The following is a 26,737-nucleotide window of genomic DNA, read 5'->3' on the forward strand; positions in this document are numbered from 1 at the left end:
TCTTGAATGACGTATGTCCCTTGCATTATGCAATTCTATAAAATGAACTCCTTCCTAAAGCCACAGAATAACCGCAGCGAATCCCAGACATCAATAGAACAAAAGCCTGACCACTGCTTGAAGCGCGGGTCTATTGTGTTATGCCCCCTCCCCCACCCATGTGCTAAAGCGACACTAGGCCCAGAATCTCCACAATTGGAGCACCTGGCAGAGACATAACACATTTCCTGGATTTAGAGGGAAGGCTGCACAGCCACTAGCTGAAACCTCCAGAAAATGTACACCACGGCTATTTCAGCTGTCAGAGTGCATTAGATTGTCAATGTCGAGTGAGAAAAAGTCATTGTTTCATTGCTTTCAGCGAGTTTCTTGAGCTTGGTAAACATGTTTAAATTGTGTGTAATCAAAAAACCCTGAATTGAAGGCTGTAAACATAGAAGACATCCCAAGAATGCATGGTTCACAGCACAGGAAGTGTAAAGGTGCACTAGCTCTGGATGCAAACTACCAATTCTTTGTGATTTGACCTTGGCAGATCCTAATTTTAATCATAAATTATTTTACTTCTTGGTGCTTCTGTTTACCATCTGTAAGAGGAGGTTATTAATACTTACCTCACAGTGTGGAGAGGGGCATTTATACACATAGAAACAATCAGAATGGTGCCTGGCACACAGTAAGCTCTCAGTAATGCTAGCTCTCGTTTTATATTTACCTAAATATGTCCTTTCATCCATCAGCTACATTATTGGACAAAGAATTTTATCAAATCACTGGCCAGTTGGAAGCAGGGACAGTTATGAAAAACAGACCAGACCTAGTGATCTGGAGACTCAAAGTACAATGCCAGGAGGCCTCTCTTAATTTTGTCTTACTGACCTCGATATTAAACCCATCCAAAGCAATTCCAAATACCCCATATTCCCATCAAAGCAAATGAAAAATTTCACAAAACCCAATGAAATCTACATTAATTTTCCATTTTATGACTTTTTATCATAAGTATAAATTTTGTATCAAGAAAACTTGAAAGTAGGAGTGATGGAACACACCTGTCTTCCCAGTACTCAGAGGTGGATCACTTGGACCTAGGAGGTTCAAGGCCAGCCTGGGCAACATGGAGAAACCCTGTCTTGTTTTTGGTTTTGTTTTGAAGAAGAAAAATGCAATTGGTATTTCTTTTGGAGGGAAAAATGGCGGACAAAAAGTTTATGCCTAACCTTTGCTAATTTTCAAACAAGGTTCAGCTCCTGTTATTAATGACTGGTCATACTCATGAAGCTCTCACTTTCTTCCTAACTCTAAAAGTCCTTCTAATATATTTTGAAATGATATTTCTGCAGATGGAAAAGGAAAAGGGTGAAACAGGACCACTGTCTTCTTTCAGGGTTAAACTAATACTAAACCAAGACTATAACCCAAAACATCTTCACCAAAATTAACTAGAGAGTTGGTAGTTCTCTGAAACTTGTATAAATTTTATTTATTACTGTAAATACTAAAATCACATTGGAAACACCTTAAAATCAAGTTCCAAACCACCTACTAGAGAAAAATCACTATGGCATCCAGTTTCTTTGATTGAACCTGGTTAACAAAAGAGGCAAAAGACATGGTTTGTGATGAAAGTTACGATTCAAATGCTAAATATTTCCAAGCTTTAATAAAGTATATACCAATTCCAAGTACCAAGCATAATATCAAAATTCAAATTCATTGGTTTACTTTTAATAAGCATCAAAATCAAATTCTGTTCATTGACTCCTATCTTAATTGACTTACACAATGCATTCAAAGGTGAGTTATAACTAGGAAAAGGTAGCCATTGAATGCATCATGTATAAAAATGCAATTAACATTTCAAAACCACACTTAAAAGAGAAAATACCTGAAAAGTTAATTCTATTAATAAAATTATTTGAAACAATATCATCCTGCAGATAAAAATACATTTCTCGTATATACATGTAGATTTCTACATGAAAGATAGGATTCAGCTCCAAATAGACAAGGGCTGACTCCTGATAAAGACATCTTAGATTGCCAAACCCATGTGATTACCACTGTGAAGAGAACTGAAAACAGAAGGATAAAAGGGTTAGATTAAGGGAAGAATAAAAGTTTAGTCACCTACTCTGGAACAGTGGCAGAGTTGGGTGAAAAGCAGGAGATGGAGGCAGAAATGAAACACAGAAGACAAAGAAGGCCTCAACTCTGACTGGAAATGGAGATTCAAGCAAAGTTGAGAACATATGATACAGTTGCAGTGAGATACTTAAAACTAGAATCTGGCAGTTATAGTTATAGAAGCTCAATCATAAAATGGAATCAGACAAACATCTAAAATTTCATCAAGGACCATATTACATTGACTAGATAACTCAGCATATTATCATTTAAAAAAAACACAAAGCAAAACAACAACAACAAAAAAAACTGCTCCAAATAACATCAAGTCATCAGAAAACATTTGAATCAGACCATATTCATTGAAGCTTAAAAAGTCCCTGACTGGCTGCGATAGACAGTACAGTACTCTAGAAAGAAATCCTATTGAGAGGTACCAGTGCCAGAAACTCCACTGGACCCTGGACAGGCCCTGCACTGTGGACTTTTCAAATGACTGGACCAGGTTGTGTCCAGCAAAAACATCCTATCATTTTGCAGATAATGAATTAAATTGAGATTGTTCAGAACAACCCCAATTGTGCTGGGGAAGTAAGAAGTTAAATAAGATAAAGAAATGCCACCAAAACTTCATGCAAGCTAGAGCATTCAAGTTTGTTGCTTCCTAGTTAATGCTGTGTGCAGAAGTATCCTTTAAATGACATTTTCCTAGCAAAAGGCTCCCATTTCCTCGAATATAAGAATAATTGCATTATTTGGGATCCTTGATCATTACAAATCACTCACTGTCTCTTTTCAAAGACAAAGTTGTTTCATTTTACCCAAATCCTATACTGAAAAACAACCGAGGTGCTAAATATTATCACCAGTCATGTTAGGAATGTCTGAAGAAACTACATTAACCTTGTAACAAAAATGTTTTTGTTCAAATTTCAGACATATGTAATTAAAAAACTGACTGGCCCCACCAAGTTAAAGATAAAGGGAGCCCTAACAACTCTAGAGAGCTTATACACACACAAGTGAGTGTCACTTTTATATCCTAGTTTTATTAAATATTGCTTCTTTGGGATATGTTTAACAGCTCCCAAAACATTTCTGTGTAAGGATTCAAAGCGGTCATATTAAAATACAGCTTCAATATAAAGTTTGTCACAGTTTTACAGTATTCAAAAATGACAGACCTGCCTTTAAAAAAAAAAAAATCAAAAAAGACCATTACACCCCAAAACATAAGAAAACAATTAAATAAACAAGTTTGGCATTTTCATTACTTTATAGTATAAAACAGAATATTAAATCTATTACTGGCAAGCGGACACTGATTTATAACCTAGTTTGAAATGTGTCGCATTTAAACACACTATACAAGTTCACTATACAAAAGATTGATGGTCTTTTTGATGAAAGAAGTGCACCCTGAAAAGTTTTGCCAGTTTAGAATATTTAGCTCTTAAGGTTTTTGTTTTTTTTTTTTAAAAAAAAAAAAAGTCCTTTTCCTTTTTAAAACTGAAGGCTGAATTCAGCCTTTTTTTGTGTGTGTGTGTTGTTTTTTTCATTTGTCAGCCTTCCTGGTTTAAAAACAATAGTGTCTATGGTCGCCCACCAGGGGGCAGTGTAAGATTAGCCATTAAATCACGAACAGCTGCAAATATTGTGCATTCACCTGCAACAGAGAAAAATGGTCATTAGCTATTCGCAGTACAGGAGAGACGTTAACACACCGGTGAGGGGAGGGTTGGTTAAAATCAGTAACGAATTTGAAATAAAAGACTAGGTATTTCAAGCTATTCAGTTTTTAGGCGCTGGAATCTGTTGTGGGATAGCATTTTGTTTGTTTTTTTGTTTTTGTCTCAGGAAGAATCTAGGATAAGTGTCAAGTTTAAACAGAGAGAGAAAGATGCCTTAAATGCATAGAAACAGTGCCGCATTGGGTAACACTTTAAAAAAGTCTGACTTTAGAGTTGAATGCGAATGGTTCTAATAACAAGTTCTAAAGTATATTTATGCATCGCTTTACAAATTCTGTGATGTCCTGTTAATGCTGCATGAAAGGCCAGATAAGAATGCCTCCAACAGGATAGGAATACTGTCCAAAAGAACATTCTGCAATAATGGGAACATGTATGCTGTGTAACCAAACACTATTTTGGCTACAAAACTGAACATTTTCATTTTCTAAAGTTGTATGTAAAGACTGAAGTCAAATACAAAATGTTTTATTTTAAAAGGAGAAAAGGTTTGTTTAAATTTAAAGTTATTTTTTTCCCCCTTTTCTTTCCTTTTTGGTTGCCACAAGACAACAGTCTCACTATGTAACCCAGACTGGCTTGGAACCCATAATCCTCCTGCTTCAGCCTCCAAGTGCTGAGATTATAGGTGTAAACCATCAAACCAAGCTATGATTGATTTTCCTTCAAAGCTCTTCACTGTGAGAGATGGGCAAGGAAGCCCAATTGTTACATACCAAGAATCTAAGGCAGCAACCCTATCAACTTCTCTCTGCCTCTTAGTTCTTGTAAATACTGCAAATGCTTAACTATTATAAAGAAAAACTGGATCTTTCCCACTAGAATACGTTTTGACACTACCACAGCTGACAGGGGAAGAACTGAAACCCCTGTATGAATTATGGCCTTCTGTCAAAGGGCAGGACACAGTGACTCTGCAAATCACTGTGGGCTTTTGCTCCAAGCACTGGAAAAGAAAGGTACAGAACAAAAGGACAAAGAAAATCCAAAGGCTTGTTCAGCCAAAGAAGGAACAAAGGGAAAAAAAAGAAAGCACTCCCACAATACCTTACCAATTTCTTAAAGAACTGAGGTAGGTTAGATGTGTGTGCATGCACGCGCACTGTATGTGTGAATGCTGCACACACAGGCACATGCATACACACTTCTTTGACACTTTTATTGATAGGTAGAAAAAATTGCTTGATCATAGTAGGATCAAAACATTTCTCTTTTAATTTTTAAATTCCAGAAGATATACTACATAAAAAATAAAATAATAGCTGTGTCTATATGAAGGTATTGTGTTTATCATCAGAGTTCTACTAGATCACTACCTTGAGAATTCTGGTAGCTTTAATTTTGATTCCTGAGGACTTACTTCCAGCTGAAGAGAGAGGTCAAAGAATGAAAGCAGAAAATTTTCAGAAGTAAAAGTATTATAACAAAATGAAGCATACTGCTCTCTACTGCCCAGTGTATTCTTTAGAAAATGAAGCAAGGACTTACCTAGGTATGATGTGGGGAAACAACTTTAAAAAAAAAAAAAAAACCTTGATTTTCCTCAGGATCCCTAAAATTTGACACTGTGATACCTAAAAAATGTTTCAGAGAACAGCTTTTCCCTCCTTTACCACAAATGGTTTTGCAAGGAAGATTAAGAGGACTTCCTTAGCATTTGACATGAGTGAACATTCATTTAATTTTCTGAGTATTAGAAATGAGCAAATTCAAAGAAAAGTTCTCTTTGCTGAGCTTCATGTACTAGAACCCCAAATTTGACATTGCCAGGAGTCACATGTTAAGTGTGGGCTACTCCAGTATCGCAGCAACCTCATTATCTTTCAAGAAACACTCTGGTTTCCTCGGAAATGTCCAGTCTCAGAGCTTCATTGAGCACTCAGGGGAAAGGCTCACTTGCACCCACCTGACACTTACATAAGAAGCCCAAAAAGCAGTGATGCCATTTGTATCAGCTTTTATTCTTCACAAAACATTTAGAAGATACACACTTTTAATAATATTCTATTCATGATTGAACCATGAAGTATGAGAAACCAACATGCATTTCAACTTTGTGATGTACAGAGTGGCAGGTACTGATAGCAAGACAGGAATTCACAGCCACGGAAAATCTATCATCCTAACCTAGGGCTTTGTGGCAATGTGTGCTATAAATACAAGCTTCTGGCATTAGCAACTGGCTCAGTCCCAATAGTAAATTGCTAACAAAAATGAAGTCCAGGCAGCAGAGAAATGGACAAAAATGAAGAACCAGTAAGAAAGAAAGAAAGCGACAAGCAGACACTAAGAGGGCCATGGCAACAGAGCGCTAGTACTAGAATTGGGGAGCAGAGTAGGGAAGGAGGGAAAAGAGGAGTGAAGGGGGAGGAGGGCTCTCTCAAAGGAATTTTCATAACATATATGCAATAAAATCCCATCTACCGCTCATGTACCTTGTCGTGGTGGATTCATCTCTGCAAACCTCTTCAGAATGTTGCTGACCATCATGGGCGCAGCAACAGAAGAGTTCTGCTGTCTGGGAATGTCTGCCTGCTGGGTGGTACCTGAAGCCATGTCATAAATGATTGGAACTATTATACTAACAGGTTCTTGGGGAGGGACTGATGTTTTCTGAGTTAGTTGAAGCTGTAGACATACAAGGGGAAAAAAAAAGAAAATCAAATATTGGTTTCAATTTGTGAGACACACTATCATTTACATTTAGACTAAGATATAGCAACTATAAGAAAAATTCGAAAAACTGAGTATTATGACTGTATCACAATTATCAACTTGAATAAATTTCTGTTGTTATTATGGGAACCAGGAATCCCATGAAGTCTGTGAAGAAATATATATTTGGCAATAACTACTAAGTCAAAAATTGTTCTATTACTCTCACGTGGCTTTTTCCTCAGAAACTCTTCACACAGAGATGATGTCAGGTGATACTTACAAAAAATAGCATTTTAGATTTCAGCACCACAGCTGGTGTCCCAGGAGGTGCGATTGGTGGTGCGCTGGGAGGGATAGTGAGGCAAAACTGAACATTCCATTTTAGCTGTGTTGCTTGGTCTGGGAACTGTTGTAAAAGGGGAAGAAATGACAAAACTCATGTTAACATTTAAAATCACATCTAGTCTGGAGTCAAGGAGTTAAGAGTTTCATATACACTCAATCATTCAGACAGTATGTACTTTCTTAAAAGAAATATATACATGAAGTCAACAACTAAAACTAGGTGGGTAGATTTGTGTCCTGTTTTCTCATTCATTCCTGGACACTTCATTACTTCCAAGGCCAATACTTCAGCTTCTACTGTATCTCCAACATCTATCACAACACTCAGGGATTTACTGCTTCTTCCTTGAACCCCTAGTAATCCCAGCCAGTGGCTTCCTCTTCCAGTGCATATTTATACCTACTGTCAGACCCACATCTTGAGTGAGGCTCTAATCACACTCATAAATAAATGCTAAATGACATTACGACTTATGTTGCTCCATCCCACAATTAAGGACCAACACATGACACTTAAGGCTCTTTGAAACTTAGGCTTCAAAGTCCTGTTTCTAACTGCTTTCCTAAACTAACTAGGCAAACAATGTTAATGATTTATAAGGATAATTTACTGGAGTTTTTGTAGGCAGATATTTTCTAACATGTAAGGTCTGTTCTGTTATAGCCTATTACATCAAAAACCAACTTTGCTGTTGTTGTTTTGGTATTGTTTTTGTCAAGACCTGGTTTCTCTAAAGCCTTAGAGCCTGTCCTGGAACTTGTTCCGTAGACCTGCCTGTCTCTGCCTCCCGAGTGCTGGGATTAAAGGTATGCCAAACCACCACCCAGCAAAAGCCAAGTGTAAAGACCATTAAAAAAACAAAACAAAACAACAAAAAAATTTCCTCCACAATCCTGATAGTAAAATAGGAACAAAAATGAGGAGAGAGGTTTTAGGTTAAACAAATCAACACCAAAAATAAATATCAAGATCAAAAGACTGGGAAATTAAGAAAATATAATTAATATAATTTTAAGTAAATACCTAAAGTATGGTGGGGCTAGGGAGAAGGCTCAGCAGGTAAGAGTGCATTCTGCTCTTCCAGAGGAATCAAGTTCAGTTCCTAGCACTTATGTGGGTTGGTTCACAACTAACTTTAACTCCAGCTTAACGGATCTGATGCCCTCTTTTGGACTCTACCCACACCCACACACATATGGCATAGATATAGATGCATATACATACACACACAAAATCAAATGAGATGGCTCAGGTAACGAGAGCTTGTTGCTCATGTAGAGAACCTGGGTTCAATTCCCAGCACCCTTGTCACAACTCACAACCAACTTCAGGAGATCAGTGACCTCTTTGGCTGCCACAGGCATTGCTTTCACATGTACAAATCCAGATGCAGACAAACACAAACACACACACACACACAATTGATTTTTTTTTAAGGTACTAGAGAGATGAATCAGTGATTAAGAGAATTGGCTCCTCTTCCAGAGGATCTGGCTTTGGCTCACAATGATCTGTAACTCTAGTCCCAGGGAACCTGACATTCCTTTCTGGCCTCCTAAGGTACTTATGTGGTGGATGGACACATATGCAGGCAAACATTCCATAAAAATAAGTAAAATTTTAAAATAGAAATATAATAATAAAAAAGAAAGAAATAGCTAAAATTACCAAAGGTACATATATAAAAATGAGAAGGAAAAAAGACTGGTAACTGGGGTCACCTCTACAGAGGACAATTTACTGAGATCTATGAAAGTGACATCTATATATCCTTTAATATACGGAACAACTACTCTATTTAAAATTTTTTATTATATTTTTGTATTCATAATACAAAAGTGTTAGAATCTGGAGAAGATTATGGAGCTGCGGACATAGCTCAGTGATGGGAGCACACGGGGCTCTGTGTTCAATTCCAAGATAGGAATGAGGAGGGAGGAGGAAGAGCTCTTGTTTAGTCATCTTTATTCTTTCATTAAGATAATATTAAGGCCGAGCGGTAGTAGCCCATTCCTGTAATCTCAGCACTCTGGAGGCAGAAGCAAGTGGATCTCTGTTTGGGGCCAGCCTGGTCTATAAAGCAAGTTCTAGGACAACCAGAGCTGTTACATGGAGAAACCAAAAAGCTCTGATGAAAAGGGAAAACAGAAGGACACTTTATATTCTGAAAAGTGGAAAGAGCTCCAAGATTTATTTACTCAATGCACTAAGTGTAATAGGCTTCCATTTCAGGCAACAACTCTGGATGTCCTGGAAACGGTCTCTATTGCACACATTAGCAAATACTGAGGGTGCTATAGGTTGAATTGAATGCCTGAACAAAATAAGAAGCCCCCACTCCCAAAATCAGTTCAGGATGACCTCACTGCAAAATATAGTCTTTGCAGGTATAACCAAGTAAAGAAGAGGTCATCGGGTATAGTTATTATCCTTCATAAAAAGAGGAAAAAAAGAAGCAGCAGCATACATGGGAAGTATAGACCAGAGTGATAAGACGAGAGAGAGAGAGAGAGATGAAACATTCTGCTGTGGACCCTTTAGAGAGAACATGACCTTGCTGACGCCTTGATTTATGACTTTTACACTCCAGAGCTAGAACTGAATAAATTGCTATTGTTTTAAACCATTCTTCTAATGGCCTTATTGGTGGCTCTACAAACCTACTAACAAATGCTGACCAAGCTGTACAGAAAGAAAATAGCAGCAATCCTGCAAAAGCTCAAAGCAAACAAGAACAGATTCCCAGAGCTCTAAAGATGGCTGCTCCCCAGTTAGCATCTGCTCTTTGAGACTCAATCCTTGAGAATTCACAGCTACTCATGGGACACAAAGTCTATGAGCAACAAAGGTGGGGAGTCAGATTAGAAATAAATAAATACAAAATATTTCACAATAAAATTAGACATAAGTATATAACAATATAGCAGCAAGACATTTGCTCCTTTCATCAGACCATCTCTGCAAAGAGTAGTTACTAGGAACTCTGCTTGGACAGAGAATGGGAGAGTGGCTGGGCAATTCCCCATTCTATCACCTTGTCCTGAATTCAAAAGACAGCATTTGTCTTGTCACAGACAAAATTAAGAATTTAATTCAATTTAATCCTTTAACCCCTTTCCTAGGAGCCAGAGGCAGGTAGATATCTAGGAGTTTGAGGCCAGCCTATTAAAAAAAATTCTAAGAAAAAAAATTGAAACAATGTACAAAGTGAGATAGAATAAACAAACACCCCTCTGCATTAGAAAAGCTTTTGTTGCCAGGTGGTGGTGGCACTTGCCTTTAATGCAAGCACTCTGGAGCAGACACAGGTGGATCTCTGTGAGTTCAAGGGCAGCCTTAGCTACAGAGTGAATGCCAAGATAGGCTCCAAAGCTACACATAGAAACTCTGTCTCGAAGAAGGAGAAAAAAGCTTTTGTTTCTCGGTAACTCACCAGCTCCAACTTCATAATATGCACACAGTCACGGAGGATGTGTGTTGGTGCTCCCAATAGCTTAGTGAAGGCTATAAGTGTGTTGGCTTTAAATGGAGGTCCTGCAACCTATGAGGAGGAAAAGAAATCAGCTTATTTTTCATTCTACTACAACTTCTATGGTTCACTGACTAATTAAACAAGCATGGATTAGGAAACACATACTCTTGTTTCGAAGAATTTCTCCAAAACTTGAAGTTCATCAGGTTTCCACTGCCCTGCGTTTTCAGGTGTCACTTTTAGCTGTAGGGTCTGGTTGGTTTTGGGACTAAGGGCTACTCTGCATTTCAGGGCATCTGTCTTGAACATGATTACACCAGGCTCGTTGGAATTAATCAGCTGCAACTGCAATACAAAGTTAAAGCAAATCAGCAAGGGGAGACAAACATACTGCTGACAGAACTGTCACAATAGAAAAACAACTAAGTTGGTCCAGTTCAGCCAGACAAGTCAGAGTCTAACACTAGAGGGACAATGAGTAGAACTCAGGCTGCAACATAGCTCTTATCATCTCCAAGTCGAATGCTAATTTATTCAATGTATCTTGATATCAGGAAGGGATACAGTGACAAGAGAAGGCAAACAGAGAGAGTTTGATCAAAGTATATTATATCCACATAAGAAAAACATCAAAACAGTAGCTGCACCCACATGGTGGCTCACAACTGTAAGTCCAGTTCTAGGGAGATCTGATGCATTCCTTGGCATGCATGTGCACTGTGTGCATCTAGTACACAATTATGAAGGCAAACACACATATACACATACTAATTAAAATAAAACCCACTATTTTACATAATCCAAACAAGCCAAAAATTTCTTAGAATACTTTTTACATTCTTTTTCAAGATCTGACTATAAAGATTATGAAATGGTTTTCAAGTAATTGTACAGTATATATTATCAATAGTTACCAGTTTGACTACTTCACTTAGATACTGAGAATAATGATAACTATAAATTAAGAACACACTGAATATCAAGACATTATCCTATGGTTTTTACATGGAGCACCTCAAATGCCCACAAGTGATGATACCAGTCAGGTAGATACATACTACCTCCATCGGAACACATACCAGCAAATCTAGCAGTCAGATTGTACAACTGGTGCTCTCGATGATGACCCATCTCTGAAAGTTATCACCATAAGATTGGCTAGATATCTGTTTCTACAAGGCTTTTAAATAAGTGTAATTGCTCATGTATTTTTTTTTTTTTTTAATGAACCTAACACCTATGATCAACATGTTGATTTACTGAAGTTTCAGCTTCAAAGTCAGTCTGCCAAGACACTCCAGAGAACAAATAGTCATTTTTGGATGTGCAAGGTCAGACCCTGTGTGTACTGGTTCTGTGCAATATAGTAACCTGTTCCCAGGTCCAGGTTAGCCACATTATCTAGAAAACACAGCACAGTAAACTGTAAAACCCTCTAAAATAACACCAGAAAATGATGGGGTTTATCTCTAATGCTAGGCAAGGAAGTGAAGCCTAATTCTAACAAGATGGTTATTCAAGTGAGAGTATCCCTCACAAAGATCTTGTTCTGCCTTTGACCACAGCCACTTAGAAAGTCATACCGTTTCCTGTTGAATAATTCTTTGAAGGTGTCGTCTCATGATGACAGATCCAAGGAATCTCTCAAGTGGGGAACAAAGGTAACTGCCTGCCAGGCCAGGTACAAGGCCTGGTGTTGGAGAGGGTAGCAGTAAGATGTTCAAGGCACTATGAGTGAGGATGGTGGGTATGGATGCTGCCCAGGAGCGCTGAGGTAGTTTGCGAGGTGGAGGCATGTTGGTTGGCATTGTCTGGGAACCTTTTGGAAAGGAAAAGTAGCTTCATTTGCAAATGCATACTATCCCATTATTCCCTTTTTAGTCTTCATCATAGAAGTAACTAGGACTCCTGTAATTATCCCTCCTCATCAAGAAATATTATGTCAGTTCTCAGATAACAAAATCAGCTGCCATGATTCTCCTGATTGTATCCAGGCCCCTACAATATGACCTTGTAAGAACTTCAAGGAAGTGGAATCTGCTTCTCAACCTGGACTCTGCCTGGCCTCATGACCTGCTTTTGCCAACAGATTACATGGAAGGGATGGATGCTAGAATAGTTACAGGACTTCCAAGCACATTCCTGGACCTTTAACCCACTGTATAAACAAGGCATGATTAAGTGTGAGACCACACGGAGCACAGAGAAGCCATATCAGCTGAGGCTATGTTAGGCCACCTACAGCAGACACATGAGTAAGCTCAATGAAGTCAGTCTGTCAAAGTACAGAATTGTGAGCTAACATAGCACTGTTTTTTTAAGCACTAAAGTTATTCAACAAAAGTAAACATATATATTTGTACAATTTTCTTGATTTCTATAGCTCGGTTAACTTAAGGTATCTTTTAAGGTTCAATACTGATGGAGGTGCTGGGACTCATTCCCCAAAACTTCTGAAAGAGACAACCCTTTTTCTTATTACATTTTTCCTAACTTTGCTAATATTTTGAAGCGATTAAAAAAAAAGTTTAAGGTTTGGCAATCCTTATTTGAGAAATACACTATTACTTTTAAATGTCAGGGGGAAATGGTAGAAGTTATCTATTGGTAATGCCTAAAAGAACATAATGCTGGCAATACTCACTTGTGCCAGCTCGAGGGGAATGAGAAGCATCTGGAATAGGAGAATGTAGAGATGGGTTGGCTGGTGACATTCCAGGCAATCGGGCTGCTGGAGAGGGCCCAGACACTTGAGGAGAGCCAGGCCAGTTTCCTGCTCGTCCACTTGGTGACACCATAGTGTATGGAGAACTAGGGTCAAGGGTTCCTGAAGCAAAAAACAAACGATTCCCAAAATATGTATTTTAATGTCCTCAGAGTATATGACAATAGTCATAGCCTTAAATAGTGAGCTATTTTAGTTGTCTTTCACTAAAGCTTGATGTTTCTTAAGACATTAAAACTATTTTGTGGAGTTTGTGTTTGTTTGTTTGTTTGTTTGTTTGTTGAGACAGGGTCTCTTCGCATAGCATTGGTTAGACTGGTCTTATATTCATGGAAATCCACTTGCCTCTGCCTCCAGAGTGCCCACTCTGCCATAGTGTGCATCACTGTGCCCCCAGCTAGAGTTTGTGTACTTCCCCCAACCCCAAGATAGGGTATTTCTGTGTAGCTTTAAAGACTGTCCTGGTACTCACTTTGTAGACCAGGCTGGCCTCAAACTCAGAGCTCTACCTGCCTCTGCCTTCCAAGTGCTGGGATTAGAGTCTTGCGCCCCCACAGCCCAGAGTTTGTGTACTTTTAACCTGTATTAAGGACTAAGAAAACTAAAAGGCCTGAGAAAGGATAACTTTATCTTCAGACAGGCTTCTGAACATGTAAAGAAACATCAAGTTCCACTGAAAGGAAGACCAGCCCTGGCAAATTGTTTCCTTTCTACTGAGAAAATGATGAGAAAGGGGAAACTATACAATTTTTTTTAATTCAGTGAAGGCCACACTGAATAAGAAATAAAACCAAGAATCAAGTTTTGAAAGCAATGGCTCCCTTAACAATCTGATATTTTAAACTTCATCACAAATATACCTTTGATATACTGTGTGATATACTTTGCCACAAAATGACACACTGATAAAATATTTCTACCATCTATTTTAGTGTGGTCTTGACTTATAAAAAAGAAAGTCTTACAAATAAGTAAGACAGAACAGGAAAGTATATAAAATGGTGGGAATAAAAGACACTAAAGACAAATGGGCATTTAAAAGGATGTTTGAATTAAATAAGTGAAATTTAAGTAATAGTCAATAAAGGCATAGCCAATAGTAAAACATTTTTTCACCTAGGAAGATGGCCAAGGTTTCTTTCTCTATTTTTGACTCTTTCCTTCTTTCTTCCTTCCTTTCTTTCAAGAAAATCTTAATATCCCATGCTGATAATGTTGCAGGACAACAAACATTACTCTCCATGATGCTATAGAAAATTGGTATGGCCTATGTTGCAATTTGCCTTATGTTGCAAAATCTTTAGAATTTCTCAAATGTGGCACAACCTCGATGACAGTTTTAGGAATTTACCTAAGGGGATCATCATGGTTGTGAGTACACAGGGCAACATTTTAAATTGTGAAAAAAAAATGGAAACATTCAAAATAGATATAATATAGGAGAATAGTTAAGTTATGGTATACACAGACAAGGGATACTATGAAGCCATGTAGTATGATGATGGAGAGTTTTTACTGACAAATATTCATACAACAGTATTGGTAAAAAGTAAAGTCCTAGCTAAAAACAGTTGAAAGACTGAGGGACTTCTTTATTTTCTGATGTGGTATGGTGTTAATGATGTTTAATTGAACAGTGTGTATAATATGCTGCCATGTGGGATAGAGAGCACAGAGAGAGAGAGAGAAAGAGAGAAAGAGAGGGAGGGAGGGAGGGAGGGAGAGCACACGTGTGTGTAAAACAGGTCTGCAAGAATATATCAGAAATCAGGGACTGGAGAGATGGCTCAGTGGTTAAGAACACTTGTTTTCTTGCCAAGGATCCAGGGTTTGGTTCCCAGCACACACTGGTGGCTCATGACCATCTGCAATTCCAATTCCAGGGGATCTGATGCCCTTATCTGACCTTCAGGGGTACCAAGAATGCAAATGGCACATACACACACAAGCTCTATATATGCACGAGGACAAAACATTCATACACATAAATCTTAAAGAATATATCCGAAAGCAGTGATACAAAATGCCTCTGAGAAGAGAGATGAGGTGGCTGGTGAAATGAAAAGGTGCCCTGTCCCATGTTGTTAATCCCTGCTCTTGGTAGACTTAGAGGCCAGCCTGGGCTACACAATTTGGTTTTGAATAAAAAATAAAATAGTAACAAACACAAAGGGGACATTTTACTGACTACCTCCACCTGATCTTTATTTGCATCCATTCAAAATCATTTCTATGATGAAAATTGAAGATTCAAAACAAATTGTATGGTAAAGCACCAAGATTAGGGGAGGTATCTGAGGGGTAGACGAACCAATAGCTGGAGAGAAAGCACAGAAAGATGTAGGAAGGCCAGTAAGCACGCGGCAGGTGAAAGGAAGGACAACGCAGAGCAATGAAAGAGGGGAGGACAGTCAATGCCTCTGTGTGGAAAAACTATGAAAAAAATGTCCTTTTTTATTGCTTTTTGGCCAAGTCATATTTTTGCTGTTTCTCAAAAAAATAAGCACTAATTTTTCAATAATAAATTTGACTTAACAAAAATTACTTTCACACCAAGCTCTAAATGCTACAGTGATTTCTGTGTATGGACTCACCATGTGGACTAGCAAAACTGGCCCCTGGTCCTATTGAGATTCCATGCGAGGATGGGGGAGGAGTTGGAACAAAGGATGCTGGTGATGGGGCTCTCAAAGCCCCACTGGGGGAGCTGGCAGCATGCAGATTTCCTAATAAAGGAAAATAATTACAGATGATCTCGCAGGACACATATCATGTCCTGGCCAAGGACCACAGTTACAAAAATCTCCCTAGAGACTATAGAGACAAGTAGAAAAGGTCCCATAAATAGCATGAAGGAAAATTGGAAAGACTTTACTATTGCAAGAAAGCTCAAGTCCACGGGTCCATGCTGAAACTCTCATACACTAACTGAAAAGAAATTGTGTCCAATACACTATTTAGTCATGTGACTTTATCAACCTTTTGCCAAGCACTGTTCTAGGCCTGGAAGATATAGTGAATACAACAAACAAATTTCTGCCCTCATGGAGCATGTATCCTAGTAAAATTAGCACGATAAATCTATATAAGGTTATGACAAGTGCTATGAAGAAAACCGGTGCAAAGGAAAAGAGCAATTATTTGTGGTGGCAGAGGTCAAGACTCTAAAGGGACACATGAACCAGACAGGAAATGTGCAGGACATAGCACAAGGAATAAGACAATCCAGGCAAAACAGAAGAGCCAATCTAAAGGTCCCAAAGAAGAGGCAGTTTACGTGATAGGGCGGGAGCCAGGGAGCTGGAAGAGTAAACAAGGGTGGCATAAGATGACAGAGTTTTGAAGTGAATTCCAGATTGCACATGGACTTGTAGGTTACTCTAAGGTTTACTTTGGATGGTAGGCAACCAGCAATATCTGGACTAGAAGCCATTCACTAACTTCTGTCCTAGAAGGAGCTGGTGGCTAGTACTAGTTGCAAGGGTTACTGAAGGTTGAGTTGAGGTCTGCAAGGTGCCTGAATTTGGGGTTGAAAGAAAATAAAGGACACTGTTGTATTTGGTAAATAACTCAGCACAGGTGTAAAAGCAAAAAGTGTTCTACATATTCTGATAGCTATAGCCTGCTTAACATGACAAAAGGGGTTGTCCCTTTCTAAACTAGGTGTCTATGCAAGGATCAGGACTCAAGACTAGAAAACTAGAAACTTAGTTTTAGCCATAGCGAGTTTAGGCAAGCCACTAAATATGAGTTGGAAGTTAATAATTCCAGAGTGAGGTCTGAATTACATAGAAAAACAGGGAGACAGTCACTGAAAGCCATGGAACTGATTTTAACTTTGAGGGTTTTGAAATGGAGAACATGGAGAACTATAGCTATTAAAACTAGAACTCAACATATAAATACTTGCTACATTATCATTCCATATTAGCAAGTTTCAAATTCTTTATTACAATGTAAGACAATTTCAGTTTTTATGTTCTACAATATTTAAGCAATATCTCATACTCAATAAAGATGTCAGTCAACTTTATTTAATCGTTATGTGTTATTTTAACCTACTTAGCTGTATGATCTCACAAGTGAATTAACTTCTCCATGCCTCGATTTTTCTCCATAAAATGAGAATAATAATGGGACCTATGCCATAAGTTTGTTGTGAGAATTAAATGAGTAAAGCACTCAGAATAGGGCTTGGCATATTCACAGCAAGCACTGTATACCTGTCTACTAATTTAATCCTTCAAAATTTATTTTCCCCTTCTTCCTATGCAATAATCTCCACTCTTCCTAGAGACACACTCCCCTGGGGATCTTCCCTTGGAAATCTGCAGGACTTTTACAACCATGGTTAAGAGAACTTCCCTCTGTAGCTTTGAAAGCAGCTCCTTTCTTTTAAGAAAACTAGGACCCTTTGTGACTCCAAATATGAATGACTGATCCAGTAAGGACCAAATGTTTAGAAAAGGCTCTGCTTCTTCATGTTCTGGCCATTCAGGACAGTGGGTCCCTGGGACCTCTTGACTCCACACATATAATGTGGTCTGTCTGAAATACCCACCTAGTCTGTGACCTTGCAGCTGGCCTGCTCCAACCCATCCTTCAGGCCTTATCTTGACCCATGGCAAGGTAAAGGAGGCAGGCAAAGAAGCATCTCCAGGGCAGAAATGGCCAGTCCTCTACCAAACAGTCTTACAAAAGTCTAAATGACCCCTTTTTAAGGCTCAACACAAGAGGAATTACAGGTGGAGACTACTGGGGAGTCTAAGCAGAGGAACCACACACACACAGCTTCCAAAAAAATTAGGAAATTGAAAGATTTTTGTAAAAGAAAAATCAAGAATCTGCTTTCTTCCCCCAGGACCCCTCTGTAGAACAAAAACACCTGCTACTGTAATAACTTAAAGAATAATCCGAATGGCTGTGAGCAAGGCAAGCAGCAGAGGAAGAAGCTGCCAAGATGAGACTGGCTGAGCAATGGCAGTTGGACTATCAAGTACTCTAACTTGAAACCAAGGCAGATTACAATGGGTTGGTCAGAGGTTTATGTACAAGCCAGGTTCCAGATGAAACACTATGGGATTTATTTCACTCAAAGTATTTTATGCTATTCTCAGTTAAAAATGGAATAACTGGGCTAAACAAGCCTCTGGACCCTTCATCTCTCATCAGATTCATAGGTTCTGCAGGATTATGCACATTTCTTATATGTATGCAACACCTATACATATACATCTGCATTAAGGGATTTTAGAAGAGTAATTTAAAAAGAAAAAGAAACCCATATAAGATTTAATAATAATTAAAGGATGTTTTTATCATTTGAGGAGGGTCAGATTGCCCGCTAGATTGAGTGTGTGCTTGTGTTTGTGTGTGTGAGTACGTGTGTGAGTACGTGTGTGTGTGTAAGTGTGTGTGTATCTCTAATGTAAAGATGGAACCCAAACCCTCACACATTCTAGACAAATGCTTTACCAATAAGCGACATCCCCTAATCCTGATTTTTTAGTAATAAAATCGACAAACACATTTCCTTTACAATTTTCACCTTCCTGTATTAGTAAGAATTGAACTCAGGGCCTCATGTATGCTATGCAATCAATTAACCCCAACCCTTTCTGTATTTTTCTGCTTATGAGGTCTTGAACTTTTTGATACTGTTGTTTCAGCCTCCCAAGTAGCTGAGATTACAGGCTTGTACCAGCAGGCCTGGCAAATTATTTAATTTCATATGTATGTATGTTTTTTTTTAATTTTTGTTTCTGTTTTTCAAGACAGAGTTTCTCTGTGGCTTTGGAAGCTCTTGTAGATCAGGCTGGTCTTGACCTCAGAGCTGGGATTAAAGGCGTGCACCACCATTGCCTCATATTTTACACATAATATCATATTCTTTTATTTTACACATAATATTATATCATACATCTTTCATGATATAATAGTTTAGGTTTAATTTTTTCATTATATTGACTTAACTACGGGAGCTAGAAGGTAGGTTATTTCCCTCAAGAAATCTGATACCTGCGCCATTTACTAGATGCTAAGTGGGAACCAGGGGTTGGTACCCAAGTTCTTTGTTTTAAGTCAGGGTCAAGAGATTCCACAGAAAAATTCAGTTAAAATTAAAAACTTGGCATGCCACCCACATTTTACAGTGCATAGGACAGTCCAGCAAATTATTTTTGTCAGAACAAATAAGGTATGAAGTGCCTGACTTCAGGAACTACCAAATCTTGACAAATGGAGCAGCAGTAGAAGAACAGAAATCACAAAGAAGTCAGGAATGGTGATGTACCCCTGTAACCCCAGCACTAGGGAGGAGAAGGTAGAAAGATCATGCCTTCAAGATGATCTTTGGCTACATACTGAGTTTAAGGCTAGCCTGGGAAACATTAGGCCCTGTTATCAACAAATAATACAAAACAAAAAGAGAGTGAAAAGTGCATCCATGGATACTACATAAGCTGATATGGCTTTGTTCCAATTTGTTCATTTACTTAAGAAGATAGGCAGTGGGTTAGATTCAGTCCCAGGACTACAACTGAGAGAGGTACCACGAGTCTGACTCTAGGCACTTGAAATCAGTCTTATAAAGTGTTCCTAAACCAGTGCAAATATGAATGTCCCAACACTACTCCAATGAAAGCAGGCAATTATTTAGCCAGAGACCAGAAAAGGAATCTGTTTGAAGTGTGAGTCCACGTGTGCAGGTCTTCTTCTTGGGTATGTGTGTTTTGGAATCACAAGGTAAACAGGAAAAGAGCTTAAGTCATATCTTACCTGGAGACTGTGTGTGTATCATAGAGGGGGACTGATTAATTGTGTTGTGATAGGATGCAGGGGGTGAAGTAAGAGGGTAAGCGCCGGAAGTCCCTGGCTGCTTTGGAAATGGCTGGAAAATAAAAAAAAAAGTTAATGTTGGCATACTGGTCAACCACAGAGAGTATTAAGTCTGGCTTTCTGTCATTAAACCGACATTAGGGTTTGCCACTTCAGTGATTAGCAAATAGTAATCATTTAGATATGAAACTATTCAAAATACACATCAATCATGCAAAATATGAGGTCTGTAAAACACTGACTTGCAAGTGTTTGAAACCCTCATTTTCACCTGCTTCAACATCACTGCTTCCATCCCTTACAGTAAATATCCTTTGTCCATTTTATCTGCCACAGGGTTATTTGTATCCTGTATGTCAAGAGCCATGAAATCAATGGGAATCTTTAAATTCCCATTAGTTTAACCTCACCTTCTTTTACAACAGCAGACAAAAATGGTATATGGAGCTGGTTATATGCTTCCATGGAAGCACTGGTCCAATCTCCAGTAACACACAGACACCCACGTATGTGTGCACACATACACATAGGAGTGGTGTATATTTGGTAACGTTTACACCTTCCTGGTCTTTTTCTTTTCTTTTCTTTTCTTTTTAACAAAGTCAAGGTAATTGATCACATATATAGAAAAACATTTTATTATCTAAAACCCTTCATACTGATTCACTCTCTGACTCTGTGTTTGTGCCTTCAACATGTCCACAATGATTTTTCCACTCCTCAACGAGGAAAGCATGCCCTGTCTTCTCATACTCACTACACAAGGAATTACCATAGGGCTTACTTTGATTTAGACAATCTCTCTCATAAGAACATTAATCTCGTTGCACAAACTTTGGTACTTTGGAAGCCTTCTTGATATAAAGGTAAACAGGGGTTCAAGACAGCCTAGTTTTGTTAGAGGCTATATTGTAGAAAAGCCCACAACAGTATATCAAATGTTGAACCATTCTGAATGCCTCTGAGCACCATCCCCAGAAAAAGAAAAAAAAAAAAGGGGGGGGGGCGGCAAAAAAAAAAAAACAAAACTTAAACGCAGAAATTGATGAATGTTTTAAAAGGTTAACTACCCAGAAGTGGTAGCACCTGCCTATAATGCCAGCACTGAGGAGGCAGAGCTAAGTGGCTTTCTGTAAGTTTAAAGGCAAAGGCAAATAGTTTACATAGGAATTCCAGGCCAGCCAGAGCTATTTAGAAAGACCTTGCCTCAAAAAATAAAGAAAATAAATACATTGAAGATTAACTACCAGCATACCAGCCTTTTCAAGTCTTTAGTGCCTCCTCATAGATCTGTTCTGACTTCCATCATTCCTACTCAGTCCAGTATTTATATGAAATGTAAAAAGAAGACACCAAGACTGACAGCCTGAGTTTAATTCCCAGGACCCACAAGGTGAAAGGAGAACTGACTCCAAGTATCTTCTGACCCTCACATGTGCTATGATAATAATAAATAAGTGGGTGAAAGAAGTTGAAGGCTGCAATGGCACAGCCTTTAATTCTAGCACTCTCAAAAAGAAACAGGTAGGAAGATTTCGGTGACTTGAGGCCAGCCTGGTATATACAGGGACTTCAGAACAGTCAAGATTAGTGAGAACCTGTCTCAAAAACTACCCTCACCACCGGGCATTAGTTGGTGCATGCCTTTAATCCCAGCGCTCTGGGAGGCAGAGGCAGAGGCAGGCAGATCTCTGTGAGTTCGAGGCCAGCCTGGTCTACAGAGCTAGTTCCAGGACAGGCTCCAAAGCAATTCAGAGAAACCCTCCCCCCCCCACACACACACATACACACACACACACACACCTCACCTCAAGAATTCTAAGAGGCACTGTCAGACATTTGATTTAGAAATAAACACCACCAGTCGGGCAGTAGTGACCCACACCTTTAATGCCAGCAACTGGGAAGCAGAGGCAGGAGAGTCTCTAAGTTTGAGGGCAGCCTGCTCTACAGAGTTTTCCTGTGAACAACCTCTTCCCCCAAAAAGTTATAAACACCACCAACAACAAAAAGCAAGGAATTCTTAAGAGTTTTTACAAAGTGATAAAACTGTTCTAAAGTTCCTGGAACATGCTAACTTTTCCTTAATCTACCCACGTCTAAACCTTTTACCAGTTGGAAATTTCATATCAAGTATGAAATACTACAGGTACATACAACCTATTAAACAGGTTACAGAGTCACATTTTTCAGTGACCAAAACAATCCTTGGAAATCAACTAACAGATGATTTATTTAGGATGAAAGTAATAATAGATCACATCTCCATCAACTGCCATTATGACACTAGTCCTGCTATAGCTGTGGCTAATATCCATGCCATTTCGGTCACTTCTTCCCAAGAGTATGTGGCTCACTCTTTGTCCAATATCAAGTCCAGGAAAAATCTACAATGTAACAAAAGGGTCCCACAATAAGTACTGCTACTACTACTGCTACTACTACTACTAAGAAGCATTCCTGTGACATCTGCTGGGCAAGGCACAGCATCTTCAGTTGAGTCAACATCTGTCACAGCCCCACTCTGCCTACAGAGGCATTCACACTGGGTTTTTCTGGGCTGCTCTGTATTTTTAAAAAGGTCAGGAAGAGAAACCTAATACAGAGGAAATAAACCTAAAAAACTGCCAGGAATAATACATAAATTTCTGTTGTAAGAATCTAGTACTCTTGGAAAGACACAAGCACCAGCAAGTTGTAATTACTAAGCATAAGTAGCAGGGCAGAAGCAAAGCAACCCAAGAGCATTCATAGTACCGTGATGTATTGAAAAGACTCTGGGGGAGAAGCAGTGAGGTACTTTATAAAAAAATTACCTCTGAAGGATGTATCTCAGAACCTAGAACAGTTTGTATGTTAACATACAACTAAAATCAGAGTTGCTAAAGAGCCTCTAGCCATTTTGTCTGGGCACTGACACATGGGCACTGGCCTCTTCCAGGAAAGTAAATCACATGGGACTGGTTTAAGGATGCAAGATCACTGACTAACTTTTATTTCAAGAGAGTAGTCAGAATTAGAACAAAGGCTATCTTGAGGGCTGCTCAACTCCCAGACATGGGAAGCAGTCAGAATAGAACCAAGACACAGCTGAAAGCTTTGGAGATGTGATCATATGGCTTGGCAAAGCTGTCTCAGGGAGAACCCTCAGCAGATGCCTTAATGGACATTAGTAGACTTAAAACAACTGTCATTCAGGGCACAGTGAGGTTGTTCTACAGCAGTTTGCCTTGTATCCTGCAAATGACTATCTTTGCTATTTAGACTCTCATTGCTTTAAGTAGATGTGTAGTCTGTGAACCTGAGGTCAATGCCTTTTCCATTACTGCTAATTTTAGATCACCATTGCTATTTAAAAAAAAAAAAAAAAGAATTTCCTGGGCTTCTTGGGCCTTCCAAAGACTTCTTGCTTTTCAACAAAGAAATGTTGACACCCATAGAAGCTGTGACAATGGAATTTCAAGGACACATTACCTGTTGCTGAGGTGGCTGGAGCTGTGATATTAAAGAGTCCATCATATCACCTCCTATAGGAGATGGGGGGTTATCATCTTCATTTACAGATCTTCTCCTTGCATCCTGATTACTGTCAACAAACATGTTCAGGAACGTCTATGAATATAAATGAGCAAAATTAGTACACGGTTTAAAGCATCTTTTACGTATGTACGTGTGTGTGTGTGTGTGTGTGTGTGTGTGTGTGTGTGTGTGTGTGTGTGTGTGTGTCTGTATAGCATACACTAAAGCCTTTCCACATTTTTTGTTTTGTTTTTTGAGAAGTTCTCTCTGTGTAGCTCTGGCATTCCTGAAGTGAGACAGCCTTATTTATTTGTTTGTTTATTATTGGTTTTTTGAGGCAGGGTTTTTCTGTGTGTAGCCCTGGCTGTCCTGGAACTCACTCTGTAGAACAGACTGGCCTCAAACTCAAGAGATCCACCCAACTCTGCCTCCTGACTGCTGGGATTAAATGTGTGTGCCACCACCACCAGGAGAGACAGCCTTTTAAAATATAGTAAGATATTAAAAACCTAAGCAAGGCTAATAGAGTTTGTCTCAAGCAATGTTTTTCAGTGTGTGTCTTTCGGTGAATGTATGTATCTATGTGCAGGTACAGGTCAGGAGGGGCACTGGGTGTCCTACTCTTATTTTAAATAGGATCTCTTATTTTAAATAGGATCTGGCCATGGCATTCCAGTAATCCATCTGCCTCCATTCAACAATGGATTTACACTCACATGCAGCCATGCTTGGCTTGTTTTTTTATATAGGCACTAGGAATTTGAACTCAGATTTTCTTTCTTTCACAGCAAGTGTTCTTATCCACTGAGCCACATCCCCAGTTCCTAAGTCTCTTTTTAATATCCCTTTTCTGATCTTCAAATAAGATGCCATAATTTTATCAAAGTCTTTCAGAGATGTGCAAGGCACATTTTATCTCCATGCCCCACTAAAATTACTGAAAAGAAATGTAAAATAGTAAGTCAAAGATAAAAAGAATGAGGGAAAAAAAAGTAGTGATGCACTCTCGAAGATGGTGAAGCAGATGGGCTAACCACCTGATGAGAAGAGTCCTAATCTAAGCTAGCCAAGAAACAAAGCTATTTCCATACAGATTTTCAAAATACTTTGGAAATAGCAGTGCCAGCTACCTCGGCAGTTGAGAGAACAGGCTGCTCTTCCAGAGATCTTAGATTCAATTCCAAGTACCCACATGGTAGCTCACAACTGTCTGTAACTCTAGTTCCAGGGGATGCAGGAACACAGTGGTATACATACATATATGCAGACCAAACATCCCTTCATATTAAACAATGACAACAACAACAAAAAGGACTAATTCTCCATTACTGTCACCAGAACTCTCTGCATCAGTGCACCACTATATCCTAAAGGAAGAAGCCTGGGATGGATGGGGGGAAACTTCAGGATCATTGCAGAGAAAGGGTACCATACTTAAACTGGCTATTAAAGACCATATATTTTTAAGTCAAAAAAAGTATTTTCTTTTTCTTTCTTTTTTTTCCCTCCTCTCTTTTGACCTCTTGCAATTGAGGAATCAGATGTACAGCATCTTTGCAAATTCACAATGGCCTTACAAAAAGACACAAAACTACTGACTTGGGGAATATGGCCAAGCAGATTTTCCTATGATGAACACCAGAGTCTCCAAACCTTACCTGTATATAAGAGCAGAAAGTTAAGGAAGACTTAATAATGATGAAAGGTATCAGCATGAATAAGATCAAAGTTCTACAAAGGCAAGAAATGGAGTTTACATGGGAAGACCAGAGGGAAGAGAAAGTGGCATATATATAAGTGAACACACTATACGGTCTGAAGAGATAAATCAGGGGACAAAGTGCTTGAACCACAGCACTGAGGTACAATCCAGGAGTGGCAGCATGCATTTATTTTGTTTTGCTTTTTTGATTGTTTTGGTTTTTTGAGACAAGAGTTTCTCTGTGTACCTTTGGAGCCTGTCCTGGAACTCACTCTGTATACGGCTGGCCTTAGCCTCTGCCTCCTGAGTGCTGGGATTAAAGGCGTGCAACACTACAGCCCTGTGGCAATGCACATTTGTAACCTAGCAGCACTGTAGGTAGAGATGAAGAACAAAACAAATGAGATTGAACAATGACATAAGATCACTGAGGCTTGTTGGCTGCCAACTTACCTCAACTGGCTCCAGGTTTGGTGACATACTGTGTCTCAAGAGAGACAGAGTGATAAAGGCAGACATCGGCACTGACATCTGGCCTCCAACAAACACAACCACATTACACCACACATAAAATAAAGGCCAAGTCTAGGACGTTTAACATCAGAGGTATAAAAAACATCTAACAGAAAACATGAAGAATCAAAGAACTTTCCCAGGGCAAACAGATGTGCATGTTCAGGTAGATGCCAAGAGCCAACTTGGTAACACAAGACTCAAGCCAGTTAGAATTCAAAGTAGCAAACAAGGAAGTGCATCTTCAAACATTTTATAAAAACGATCACAGCCTAGAATTCTACACTCAGATGAGGGTAAACACTGTTGAAACACTAGATCTCAGACACACTCCATGGTCTGCATGAATCTCCTGTGTACTTTCTCTCAGGCAACTACTACAGCAGGTCTACTGCCAAAACACTAAAGTAAGAAAAAGACATGGGGTGTGTAATGCTAATCTGAAATGTCAGTTGGAAGAATCTAGAGTCACACAGAAGACAAACTTCTAGGTGTGCCTATGAGGCTGGTTCCAGAGACCTTTAATTGAGTTAGGCTAAGCCATCTTGAATGTAGGCTGCATCCTTTCATGGGCTTGGGGTCTGAAGTGCTGAATGCAATAAAAGATACAGCAAGTGCAATGCCTGCATTAAATTTGCTCTGCTTCTCGACTGTGAGTACAAAATAACAATGCACCTCAGGCTCCTGCTGCCATGCCCTCCCTGCCATGAACCATACCAAACCCTCCATCCTTGCTTTAACCAGGTTTTCTTGTTTGTTTCCATGTATGTGTGTACATGTGGGAGCAAATGTGTACAGATGCATGCGTGTGCATGCATGTGTAGGCCCAAAGGTGGCAATGAAGTATATTCTAAAAAAATATAATATTCTAAAAAGTATAATACTAAAAAAACTATGCAATCACAATTTCTACCTAAGTATATTGCAAAACCAGGAGAAAGGCAAATGTATTTATTTATATAATGGGAGCAGCCTGAATGAGGAAAGTGTACACAAAACAGATGAGAATTATAATGCCCTTAAGCAAAAACTCAGCAAGTGACAGTGCATCTTGCTACTTAGATAGATAGATAAATACCAAGAGAAG

At 39.0% G+C, this 26,737-nt stretch overlaps 1 protein-coding gene across 2 annotated transcripts in view; it reads right to left on the reverse strand.

The window, feature by feature from the left end:
• Positions 1-3,605: 3,605 nt before the first annotated feature.
• Med14 (mediator complex subunit 14) overlaps positions 3,606-26,737 on the reverse strand; it is an 88,323-nt gene continuing 65,191 nt past the window's right edge. Inside the window, exons 22-30 of one of the 2 annotated variants that reach the window (XM_051179244.1) lie at positions 23,391-23,528; positions 19,857-19,968; positions 12,999-13,181; positions 11,938-12,173; positions 10,520-10,699; positions 10,316-10,423; positions 6,817-6,942; positions 6,314-6,506; positions 3,606-3,793 (exon numbers count right to left, since the gene is read on the reverse strand). In XM_051179244.1, coding sequence (XP_051035201.1) covers positions 3,720-3,793; positions 6,314-6,506; positions 6,817-6,942; positions 10,316-10,423; positions 10,520-10,699; positions 11,938-12,173; positions 12,999-13,181; positions 19,857-19,968; positions 23,391-23,528 — 1,350 coding nt within the window. In that variant the 3' untranslated portion in view covers positions 3,606-3,719. Of the gene's footprint in view, positions 3,794-5,818; positions 6,507-6,816; positions 6,943-10,315; positions 10,424-10,519; positions 10,700-11,937; positions 12,174-12,998; positions 13,182-19,856; positions 19,969-23,390; positions 23,529-26,737 lie in introns of those variants that run through there. The other variant, XM_051179245.1, reaches the window with a different exon arrangement.

This window comes from Phodopus roborovskii, unplaced genomic scaffold (genome assembly GCF_943737965.1).
Source record: "Phodopus roborovskii unplaced genomic scaffold, PHOROB, whole genome shotgun sequence".
Lineage (NCBI taxonomy): Eukaryota > Metazoa > Chordata > Mammalia > Rodentia > Cricetidae > Phodopus > Phodopus roborovskii.